The sequence below is a fragment of the Sus scrofa genome, unplaced genomic scaffold (genome assembly GCF_000003025.6).
Source record: "Sus scrofa isolate TJ Tabasco breed Duroc unplaced genomic scaffold, Sscrofa11.1 Contig367, whole genome shotgun sequence".
Taxonomy (NCBI): Eukaryota; Metazoa; Chordata; class Mammalia; order Artiodactyla; family Suidae; genus Sus; species Sus scrofa.
The window spans coordinates 10,909-22,902 of NW_018085187.1; the positions used below are offsets into that span (position 1 = coordinate 10,909).

The following is an 11,994-nucleotide window of genomic DNA, read 5'->3' on the forward strand; positions in this document are numbered from 1 at the left end:
CCCTAGAGTTTCTTTGTACAAAAAGGTCTGAAAAGGAGTCTCATGACTCACCTCTCTCATGAGTTCTCTTTGCACTTGGTGTTGTCTTATTCTAGATCCTTTTCACTCTTGAAAAACAACCTGGAAAGGTGATTTTTGTAAAGTGGTCTTTTAAAAGACATACTCTGGGAGAAATAGCAAGAGAGCAAAATGCATCTTAAGTTTTTTTAGTTTTTCTGTTCCCAGCTTCTCCTAGCTGGCCTTTTGAGGGACACTATCTCCCCGACCTTGCCCATATCCTATTGCAGGGCCCACTTAGCTCCTCTCACCCCTGTTCTGAAACCTGGGTCTTCCAGGGCCCTGCTTGATTCGGGATGATCAAGGGCTTGCATTTCAGCATTGTCAGGGAAAAGGGGAGGGTCACCCCTAGTCTCCTAGATTGTGATAGTCCATCCCACAGGCTGTCAAGAGGCAAGAACTTCAAGCATTATTTAAGGTGGGTGTTGGACTATTTTTAGATTTAGCAAGGTAGTCTCATTTGATGGCCTGCAAGTCACCATTCTAATGGCTACCCCACCCTGTTACCAACAAGGCTAGTACACCTTGTTAGTAACCCGTTGGTGTGAGTGGGACCTCTGCAAGTTCCAAGGAAGGGCAACAATGGTCAAAGAAATACTTGGTGTCCAGAAAATTCCTATTTATTCCTCTTTTGCGTCCATAGGGAGGGGAACAATGAACCGGAAAGTCTAGTACCCCCATGACCTAGCATGTAGGAGTCACCCCAAAGTATTTGCTGAACTTTATTGATCCTACGAGGCAGTGCGCTCTCAGGGTCAAAACAATCAAAGAGCTCACCTTTTCTGTTACTGCAATGCCTCCCCCAGCCCGCGCGGTGGCGCTGCGGCTCTGCGGAGGCCGGGGTGGTTCTCCGCACCAGGGCGCGCTGGTTTCTGGGGACCTTCAGAGCTGCGGCGGAGACGCGCGGGGCGGCCGCGGTGAGTGCTGCAGCCGGGCGGGCGTTGGGGAGGGTCGCCCCGCTCTCTCGCGGCCAGCCTCGCTCTCCACCCCACCCCGGGCCTTTCGCTCCCGGGCTTGGAGCTGTAGATTGCGCCCGCAGAGCAGGCCGGAGGTGGTGGCGCGAGGGCCGGGGACCACGGGAGCGAGCGCAGCGGGAGCCGGGAGACTCCTCTCTGCCCGGCTACTACCCTGCCCGGAGATCCCGGACACCTCTTTTCCTCGCCTTGGAGCCTGGCTCCTCTCTGATGGGAGGAGAGACTTTGGCTGTGGATTGGCACCGGGTCTGTGCTCTGATCGCGGCCGTGTCTGTGGACCCGCAGGCTCTCCCACCTGTCACCCTGGCCCTTCTCTGCTTGGACGGCGTCTTCCTCTCTTCAGCTGAGAATGACTTCGTGCACCGCATCCAGGAGGAACTGGACCGCTTCCTGCTGCAGAAGCAGCTATCAAAGTAAACTGGAGTGAGGGTTTGCCCTGGGGAGGGTGAGGAGGGCGTTCTGGGGGCTGCCTGCACCAGCTCTGCTGCTAGGAGGGCAGTGTTCGTCCAGAAACACCTTGCCCAGTGGTGCATCGAAAGTAACGGGTTTGCAGCTGGCTCTTACCTTGGCAATTAGGTTTAATAATATGCTCTCAAGCCTCTCCCAGCTCCATCTTTTCTGTGCAACACTAATCGTAACCCGAGACTGAAGGGGCCCAGCGCCGGAAGGGGGATGGCGCCAGTAGCGACCTGTGATAATCTATTGGCATGTCCTCTGCAGTCAACCTGGGACCCGAGGGGGCAGAGGGAGCCTAGTGTTTAAGCTGTCTTTAAACCGGTAGTGGCCTCAGTGGGCATAAGGCCTGGGGACTGCACCTGGAGCACCCCCCCTCCCAAACCTCAGCGGTTCCTTCCGGTCCCTCCCTCCCCAGGGTCCTTCTTTTCCCCCCACTCTCCAGTCGCCTCCGGTACCTGATCCATAGGACAGCGGAGAATTTTGATCTTTTGAGCAGCTTCTCTGTTGGGAGGGCTGGAGGAGGAGGACGGTCATTTGTCACCTGGACATCAGGTGTGTATCCTGCCGCCTTGGAGGCTCCTTGGGGGTTCTTTGGGGGTGGTCGGGTAAGCTGGTCAGCGCCTCCCCCTCCCGGATCCAGAGGGAACCACGGTCCAGAGCTGGAAGGCCTTGACCTCTATCCCCAGCCTCATTTGCTTAGAGACACTGCTGCCTTCTGCTCCAGCGTGGAGTAAATGTGCATTGTTTGTGAAATTCCTTTAATAATTCAGCTATGCACTGTTGGGCCAAAAGAGAGAAGGAGAGAGTAGTTTAGGCAGCAAGGGTGTCTGTCTGCCCAGCGTTCCTCTCAGGGAGCTTGTGCCTCTCAGAAGCCATGATCATGAGAGGACACCTGGGCCTTCACATACCTTTCTTTCTTTCTCTTTTTTTTTTTTTTTGTCTTTTTAGTCTTTTTAGGGCTGCACCCATGGCATATGGAGGTTCCCAGGCTAGGGGTCCTATCCAAGCTGTAGCTGCCGGCCAACACCACAGCCACAGCAACTCCAGATCTGAGCCGCATCTGCAGTGTACACCACAGCTCATGGCAACACCAGATCCTTAATCCACCAAGCGAGGCCAGGGATTGAACCTGCAACCTCCTGGATGCTAGTTGAGTTTGTTAACTGCTGAGCCACAATGGGAACTCCCACTTACCTGTTTCCATGTGCATCTTGCAGGATCTTAACATAATGACTATGATCCTAGCCTTTCAAATTACATACCTTTTTCTTTTTATTTCTTTACTTAAAGCTTGGGGTTTTTTTTGAAGTCCAGTCATTGTTCTTTTTCTTTTTTTGCCACACCCACAGTATGTGGGCTAGGGATGGAACCCATGCCACAGCAGCAACCCAAGCCAGAGCAGTGACAATGCCCGGGCCTTAACCTGCTAGGCCACCAGAGAACTTTATTTATTTAAGAGTAGTTAATTTATTTATTTAAGTATAGTTAATTTATGATGTTGTGTTAGGTCATGGTGTCTGGCACAGTGCTTCAGTCTTCAGGTTCTTTTTTATATTCTTTTCCATTATGGTTTATCACGGGATATTGAATATAGTTTCCTGTGCTATCCAGTAAGACCTTGTGGTTTATCCGTTCCATGTGTAACAGCTTGCATCTGCTAATCCCAAACTCCCAGAACTTTCCTCTCCCACGCCCCAAAGTTACATATTTTTCTAATAACATAGTTCCCGAATGCAAGTACTTACCTCACCTGGTGAGTAACTGAGGACTCAGCAGTCTCTAAATTGGTTTATATCACCGGAGAAGAGCTGGCTGCTTGGGGCTTGTTCAGGAATAGCATCCAGCCTCCACTACGATGCGTTGTGAAGGTGTTCTGGCTTTGATTTTTGCCTGACGCTGACTTCAGAGCGTCTTGGCTGCAGAGTAGGTGGCTCCATTTTCCTTGGGGCCCAAACACTGCTCTTATCACCGCCTGCTCCTGCTCCAAGGTTACCCAGTTCAGACGGACCCTCTGGCCCCTGCCGCCCTCCTGCCTCCCACCCCAGCAAGTACCGAGGTCCTCGGCCTGCCTCAAGCCAGGGAGCGGCAGCTGGCCCCCGAGGGGTGCGGGCTGGCCGGTGGCATCGCGGACGCAAGCCGGACCAGGCCCTGTACGTGCCCCGGGGGCGGCGCAGGCAAGAAGAACGGGCACCACCCCTGCGCCAGGGTCCTAGGAGATGCTCCAGCTGGCAGGCCCCCAGAAGAGCCCGGAGATGTCAGGGCTGGGGACCCCAGCTCTGATCCGGAGCTTCCAGTGTTGGTGACTCAGGCCCCAGAAGACCCAAAAGGCCCTGGCAAAAGTTGTGAGAAGGAGTTGCTGCCAGACCCAGTGGCCACGGAGCCCCCGGGGCCTGAGAGCCACTCGGGGACAGGAGACGGGCCGGAGACGGCCACCCAGCCTGGGCCCAGTCTGCAGCCAGACTTGGAAGAGGGGCATGGGAGTGAGCTGGAGAGGAGCCTGGCGGCAGAGGAGGAAGACGAGGAAGACGAGGTGGAAGAGGAGGGGCCGGGCAGCTGCTCTGAGGACCATTACAGTGAGCTGCTGCAGGAGGTGATGAGGCTCTTAAGCCCGGAAAAGGGAGGGCGGAAGTGAGGTGGGTGTAGTCGAGGGTGGATGGGGCCGAGGGCCACGGGGTGGGGGTGGGGTGCTGACTAGCAGGGCCGGGTGTTGGGTGATAGGGGTCCCTTAGGAGACATGGGGGAGGGACACGGCGGCATGGCCCACAAGAGTTGGGACTAATGTCACAGAAGGGAGGAGGCCCCGGATCTGGGATTCAGTGTGGCTTTGGGTCCCAGCTCAACCACATAGGAGGACCGTGGGCAAGTCATTTGGCTTGTCTAAGTCTCTATTTCCTCACCTGAAAATAGAGCAGATAAAACACATGTGTCACAAGGTAACATAGGAAGGAGGTTGGGGCCTGAGCTTTGGGATGCACTGCAGATGCTGGTCAGGAAAATGACTCTGCCGCCTGAAGCTGTGTCTTACCCTCTCCTTTACTCGGAGCGGTGTGTCGGCCCCTGAGCCCAGCGGCGATACATCCTCATCACTGTTTTATGGATGAAGGACTGTGACCCTAGAGCTTTGCTTATTATCTCATCGTCAGTGAGAGTAGGAAACATCCCAGGCTTGCCCAGCCGTGTCTTACTGTCAGCAACTTGGGGCAGCATTATTTAGTTCTTTGACTTGGTGTACCCATCTGTAAAGTGGGTCTATAGCATAGAGTTTTGGGGGATTCTCTGAAATGTAACATGTGTCAGTGCCAGCCACCCAGTGGAGACGCCACAAAAGTAAGTTCCTGCCCTAAAACTCATGCTTCTCCATCTTCTGGCCCAGTCTGCTATCCTGCTGGCTTTCTCAGACTCCTGCCCAGGCGCTGTCTTCCCTGCCGGCCCGGAAGCCTGCCGGCCTCCTGTGGTTTGGAGGGCAGTCATTTAGAGCCCTGGGTCAGAGCCCCCCTCACTAAAGGGCCTGTTCTCCCCCAGATAACGGACAACCTGACCCAGAAGGAGATTCAGGTAGAGCACATCCACGTGGACACGTCGTCCTTCGCGGAGGAGCTGCCGGGGGAGAAGGACTTTGCACACGTGGTGGAGATCTACGACTTTGAGCCAACATTCAAGACCGAGGACCTGCTGGTAGCCTTTTCTGAGTTCCAGTGAGTGCTGGTGAGGCGTCGGAGAGGCAGGGGCACGGGTGCCCGGCTTCTGGAGAGGAGCTCAGACACCCCTTTGTTGTGGGGACAGTTGCTTGCCCCTCTCCTGATGCCCAGCATTCTAGAAAGAAAGGCACGAAGTGGTTGTGGTTGTTCTGGGCTCCATACTCCTGTGCAGTTTGGCCTCCTGGCCATGACTGTGTGCAAGAGGAGAGCTAATTTTTTGGTTATAGATACTTTTCCAGAGGCCTGAGTTCTGGTCCTGCTGACAAAACAGCTGACCTCCGTCCTGGCCCCCTGCATGGCTGTACCCAGCTAGGACGCGGCGGGCTGGCCCTCAGGATGCGGGACCCAGGCAGCCACCACCTCCCCTGCTCCACGACCTGCCACCCAGTCAGTCAGTAGATGGAGGGCCGTCTCCAGGCGAGAATGGAAATTTCTGGGGTGCACTGGGCTTGAGCGGCTCTGGGACAGAGTCTGGGTGGTGATGGGAGGTGGGATGTATTGAGAAAAAGGCTTTTCCTGTTTCCCCAATTCCATGGATCCAAGCCCAGTCTTTTCTCCTTTCTTCTTTTTCTTTTCTTCTTCTTTTTTCTTTCTTGGCTGGCCTGGAGTTCCCAGGCCAGGGATCACATACGAGCTATAGTTGCAGCCTAAACCATAGCTGTGGCAATGCCAGATCCTTAACCCACTGTGCTGGGCCAGAGATCGAACCTGCATCCCAGCACTCCCAAGACACTGTCGATCCTGTTGCACCACAGCGGGAACCCCATCCTTTCTGCTTTTCCTAAATGCTTTTTTTTTTTTTCTCTCATCCCCCTTCTTTTTTCATACTTAGGCTTTGAAAACATCCCTTTCTTCATGACACCCTGTCTGACCACTGCGCTAACAGCCTCTTTTGCCCTTCCCAAGCCTGAGCTGGCAGAAAGCATGAGGGGGAGTTCCCGTCGTGGCGCAGTGGTTAACAAATCCGACTAGGAACCATGAGGTTGTGGGTTCGATCCCTGCCCTTGCTCAGTGGGTTAACGATCCGGCGTTGCCGTGAGCTGTGGTGTAGGTTGCAGACTCGGCTCGGATCTTGCGTTGCTGTGGCTCTGGCGTAGGCCGGTGGCTACAGCTCTGATTCGACCCCTAGCCTGGGAACCTCCATATGCCGCGGGAGCGGCCCAAGAAATGGCAAAACAAAAAGACAAAAATAAATAAATAAATAAATAAAAACCAAAAAACAAAAACCAAAAAAAAACAGAAAGCATGAGGGGCTCATCTGCCCTTGACCCCTGGGGGTGGAGCTGAAACTGGGGCCACTGGTGGCTTCCTCGGCCAGCCTGGCAGGACCTTGGGGCCTGGGACTGCAGGGCCCAGAACTGCTTTTGGCCTCTCACAGGCCCCAGACTCTGGGATGCATTCCTGCCAGCAGGAAGAAAGTTCCTCAGGGCAGCTGCAATGACATGATTATTTTAGGTCCCGTCTGTCTCCCCTCCACATGAGCCTCTTGTCTCCAGCCTCGGACCCCACCCTTCACCTGTGTGACAGCCCCTGTAAGGAGCCCTCTTGGCCCTTGGCGTGGTGCCCTGTGAGCTTTGGGTCCTGGCTTTTTCATTTCTAGGAGTCGGGGGCCCACCCGATCAGCAGGGGTGATACTAGGCTTTCTGAAGCTGACTGTATGGGCTTCAGCCAAAGTTTGCCGCTGGCAGTTGTCTCTTTCCTGGGTGAGACAAACCTGCCTTGAGCTCGCAGTGTTTAAGGACTGGTGGTGAGAGGGGACATTCTGCAGCAGAAGGGGTTCTGCCCATCTGCTCTCATAACCATGTCTTTTCCCTGGCACAGAGAGAAGGGGTTCAAGATCCAGTGGGTGGACGACACACATGCACTGGGAGTCTTTCCCTGCCTGGCTTCAGGTAAGGCGGCTGCCCAGTGGGCTCGGCTCCTCCTCCGACCGCTGTTGGGAAGGGAGGGCGCCTTGGTTTCCTCAGGTCGGGGCACAGGCTACCCTGAGCCGGTGGACTGGCCGGGCAGCTCCTGGCCACTGGATCCAGAGTCCAGGGGCACAACGAGCTCTGGGTCAGGAAGCTCACGGCCTCACATTCCTCTTAGTGTCTTCAGTTCAGAGGGTTCAGGTTCAGGTGATATAACTGAGCGCATGTCACGGTCTAGCCCTAGGTGTTGCCACATACTAAATGAAAGCCTATGAAGGTGCTGTTTTTACATAGGTCCAAAGCATGCAAGTGCCGGAATCTCATACGGTTTGAGCAGATGTGTTCTCATTCCGTTTTCATGACAGCCTCAAGAAGTGGGTGAGACGACCTCTGTTTTACAGACGGGGAGATGGTTCCCATCATGTCAGTGTCTGATCAAGGTTATGAAGCCTCTCGGTGTCAAAGCTGGGGACGCCAGCCAGCCTCCTGGCTGTCATTCCGGGGCTCCTCCTCCCTCCCAGCCCCTTCCTGAGCTGCCGCCACGCCACTGCTCTCTCTGGGTTTAGTTATAAAAAGTGACCCCTGGTCCCCCTTTGCTTGGTATTCTCGGAACCACAGGCTTCTGCACACAGAGCTGGGAGTGGCCATGGCTGGTGAAGGCCCAGCCTCAGGAGAGCCTGAGGGTTCCAGGGGCGGGGGCCGGTGTGTGTGGGGGGGCAGTGTCTAGGGAGCCAGAGGCGCAGGGCATGGTGAGGACTTCAACCCTAGAGAAGGAGCTGCTGAAAGGAAGGCCTCCGGGTTGCTGGAAAGGATGAGCAGTGGGCCAGGCATGGCCGCGGCTGCCTTCTGGGCTCCCCTAAGCTGTGTGGCACAGGCAGACCATGTCCTGGCCTCACTTTCCTCATCTGTACGGTGGCTTGGACTGAAGCCCGTCCCAGCTCTGACAGGCCTTGTCCGTAAGTGGCCAAGTGCTCCACGGCCCGGCACAGCTTGGGGCGGTGAGGGCACGCACTCTGGGAGGGTTTGAGTGGGGAAGGATGGCGTTTGTTTTAACCTCCAGGTTCTAGGAGGCAGGGGCCTGCCTCTCCTGATGGCAGAACCGCAGCCTCACCGTGTGGCTCCTGAGCAGCCTGGGGCAGGAGCGTGGAAGCAGGGCTAGGCACAGGCTCTCCTTCTGAGAGGCCTGCAGGCTTCTGGGGATGAGCCAGCCAATGGAGTTTGTCCCAGCCGCACCAGAGTGCTGGCAGGGCAGCCCTGTCCCTGAGCTTTAGTGGGTGTATGAAGCAGCTACATCAGCTTTGGGGTGATCTGTGTGCTCCTGGGTCCTGGAGGCCTTAGCAGGAGGAGAGAGAATGGCTTCAGATCTCTTCTTTCCGTAGCTGCTGAAGCTCTGACCAGGGACTTCTCTATGCTCAAGATCCGGCCCCTCACGCAGGGAACCCAGCAGTCCAAGCTGAAGGCCCTGCAGAGGCCAAGTAAGGCAGCCGGGGGTCTGGGTGGGAAGGCTGTGGGAGCGCGGGGTCAGGTGGGGCAGGGCGGGGCCTCCCCTCTGATTTACTCCTGCCTTCAGTTCTCTGCTTTAGGGCTCCTGAGCATCGGTAGCCAATGGGGTGCACGCCCCACCCCCACCCCAGGGGGTGTGGGTGCCTGGGGAGGGAGGACCCATCAGGAATGATGTCTGCCAGCTGCTCCGTCCTGGGCTTGCCCTCCATCCATTCCTCTTCTGGGGGTGGCTCAGGGGAAAGCTTTCTGGAAACCGTGTTCTGCTGTAGGATAAAGGAGCTTGGCTTTGGAGTGACCTTGGCTCTGGCACTTATTAAGCTGGTCCTTGAGCAAGTCAGCTAACATCTGTGAGGTGGTTTCTTTCTCTGAGATACCGTACTAGCAGACCAGAGGAGTGAATAAACTTTCCAGTAGCGGTTGACGGCGGCACACAAGGTGCCATTGAAATGATGACCCCTCCCCTTTCCCCTCCTCCTTCCAGAAAGCACGATGGGGCTTTTAGAGGCCAGTTTTCCAGGGTTGCAAAGCAGTGACTGGCAAAACTGGCCCAGGAGAAGCCTGCTGAGGCCCTCCACATTCTTGTGGATTACGTGGTCTTTGTCCCAGACGTCTTGGGGACAATAAACATCCTGTCTGTTGATCCAGGAGCTCCAGGTGTCCTGTCCTGATTTGCTTCCCTCCTTAAAGGGCCCTACAAAGCAGGGAGGTGGACGGGATTAATACTTCCCCCCATAGCTGGAGAAACGGGGAGCACACAGAGAGGTGGCAGGATTAGGTCAGGACCCCAGAGGGGGCCTGGAGTCCTAGGTGGCCCCCTCTCACCAGCGTCTGGCCACGCCAGACACAGCTGGGCCTCGGAGGTTGGCTCTAATGGCCTCTGAGGCTGCCCTGTCACTGGGAGGAGAGGCATAGCCTTGAATTCAAGTCTCCACCCCGTGGGGCTTCTTTTTAGAGCTCCTGCGTCTGGCGAAGGAGAGACACAGACAAATACAGCCGTGGCACGGGGCTGGTAGCCCGAGCTCTGGGGCTCCAACACAGAAAGAAGAGCGGCCTGCGATGGAGCTCCCACCACCCTGAGCCCTGAGAGGCCAACCAGTCTGGACCGCTGCCCCCCACAATTCAGCTGGTGCCCCAGCACCACAAGCCTTACACACACTAGAACCTGCGCCATCCTCGGGGCGTCACTGTGGGGCATGGTGGCTTGAGTTTGGTCTAGTTCCCCAAGTTGAGAAAAAATAAAAATTTAAGAGTTACAACCTAAGTGCTTCAAAATGTGATGGTCTGCCTAGGACACTAGGGGGAGCTGTTTGCCTTCCATTTGAGACCTGTGGCTGCTGGAGAAGCTGGGCCTTGAAGGCATCTTTGCATAGAGCCTGCCTGTTTTTTGGGGGGAGGAGGGTTAACCCCTGTTACCACACCTGCCCAGCCTCCCCAGAGCAGCTGTGGGCTATTGGCCTGACCCTCTTGTCTGGTCTAGTGCTGCCTTTTTGCGAGTCCACTGGTCTTGCAGAAATAAACATGAACCAACTAAGAGGTGAACTCTGAGATGCCTGCTGAGTTCTCTCCCCCATAGGAAGAGGTGGGAGGCCCTTTGTGGGACAGGGTCCTGGTGGATCATCTTTCTGGTTTGAGTAGAGTTGGTGCTAAGTGGCCCAACTCGGGTGTTCCGAGGTCCTCTTGATCCCCTCTGACTTGCTGAGCTGTGACAGTGGGAGCCCCGGGCCTTGGGGACAGCCGCTGGCTTGGCATCCAACCTCACCGCTCCTGGGGAAGAACACGGGCTATGCTCTGCTCCATCACCCTCCCCCAGAGCCCAGTGCAGGCATGGCCCTTTGGGGACGCCTCCTGAGACTTGAGTCTAAATGTCCCATCTGGTCCTCACCAGGCTGTGCCCTAACACATTTCACCAAAAAAACAAGAGCTGATGAAATGTTGAGTCCTGTATTTGTTGATTTTCCTCATTTCCTAGACTGTTGCTCTGGGCAGGAGTTGCTTCTCCTTCGCGGTGGGTTTTGAAGGAGGCCCCTTTGGCCATGCTGGATGGGAGGGGCCCAGGAACCCACATCTGTGCAGATGAGAACCTGTAAGGGTGCAAAGCTCCCTGACTGCTAACTAAGGGAAGGAAACTTACTGTTCAGTGGCTGGGTGCAGAGGCCCAAATGAAACACACATGCAGGTTGTAAATCTTTTATTCCAAGTTTCAAGTATGTAAAGTGTCTGTGATGACACATGGCGATGGGTGAGTGTCCTCATCACCCAGGACCCTGGTTATAGCACCGCTGAATCAATTACCCACAGCACTGGAAGGACAGAAAGATGAGTCACTTACACAGGTGGGTTGGGTTTTCTTTTGAGCTATGCTTTCAAAGGCCCAGATGCCCAATATTAAATGCCACTAAGTTACCTGGTGTTTCAAAGTCTGTGAAAAAGGTAATAATAGTATCTTGAAAAACGAGAGGATGCAGGGCGTGGGGGGCTGGGGAAAGAGAAGCACCAACTCTGAGCTCACCGAATCAGAAGACGCGTGGCAGCATTTTATATGTGATAGAATAGAACAGAGTAAGCAGTTGGTAGTGAGAGAAGTCTAGGTATTCAGTGGCTGGAAATGACTAAGAGTGGAGAAATGGGTCAGCCTGACCCTTGGGATAACTCAGGTTGCCGGGAACTGAGAAGAAATGACCCGTATGGGTGAGCGAGGCAGGGCAACTGGGAGGGACGGGGGAGGGGGGGACGCGGCATGCGGTGGAAGATGATTGGTGGCGCGCCCCACCCTGGGAGCCCCCCCAAGCCTTCCCAGCGTAAGGAACACGCCTCCTGTTGTCCCCTGAGCTTGGCTGTGGCTGCAGGGGGTCGAGACGGGCTGGGTGAAGGGAGCCGGGCAGGCTGCAGTTGTTGGGGAAGACGCCCTGCGGCCTGAAGCCAGGGAGCGACCACATGGCTCCTTTACCGCGAGTGGCTGGTTATTTATGAGTCCACTGAAGTGTTCAAACTTTTTCTCTGTCTCTTCGCTGAAGGACCCTGAGGGGAGGCCATGGGAGAGAGTTTGGCAAACTGTAGGCTCCAGGCCTCGCCAGACCTGGAGCCACCCACGCCTTCCCCAGGTGACCAGTGGGGCCACCTTCCTGTGATGCCACTGGCCGTGACAGGTCTGTCATCTCCAGAGCCAGTACAGTTAGGTGCTCTGTCAAAGTGGAGCAAGGTATGTGACTAAATCTAGTGCTTTAGCTTCTGCCTGCACAACGGCCCCACCTGCAAGGGCCTCTGCAAACTTTCGTGCAAGGAAAGGCGTCTTTCTTTTATTGGCAACCAGAAGCCACAGGGGTGGACCAGCTTCTAGCTCTCAACGGGAAAATGATACACAGAGCCCACAAATTGCTGACGCCCACATTTTTGAGG

The 11,994-nt window shown here is 55.5% G+C and overlaps 1 protein-coding gene across 1 annotated transcript; it reads left to right on the forward strand.

Moving 5' to 3' along the window:
- Nucleotides 1-827: 827 nt before the first annotated feature.
- On the forward strand, nt 828-9,682 carry LOC110258721 (R3H and coiled-coil domain-containing protein 1-like; the record flags this gene model as incomplete). The annotated part of the gene is given in 12 exon segments (XM_021081992.1): nt 828-974; nt 1,317-1,444; nt 1,903-1,994; nt 1,997-2,039; nt 3,476-3,670; nt 3,672-4,077; nt 5,010-5,182; nt 7,007-7,077; nt 8,475-8,570; nt 9,551-9,574; nt 9,577-9,600; nt 9,603-9,682. Coding segments are annotated over 12 exon segments (1,479 nt in total), but the record flags the coding sequence as incomplete, so codon positions are not given.
- Nucleotides 9,683-11,994: the final 2,312 nt, after the last annotated feature.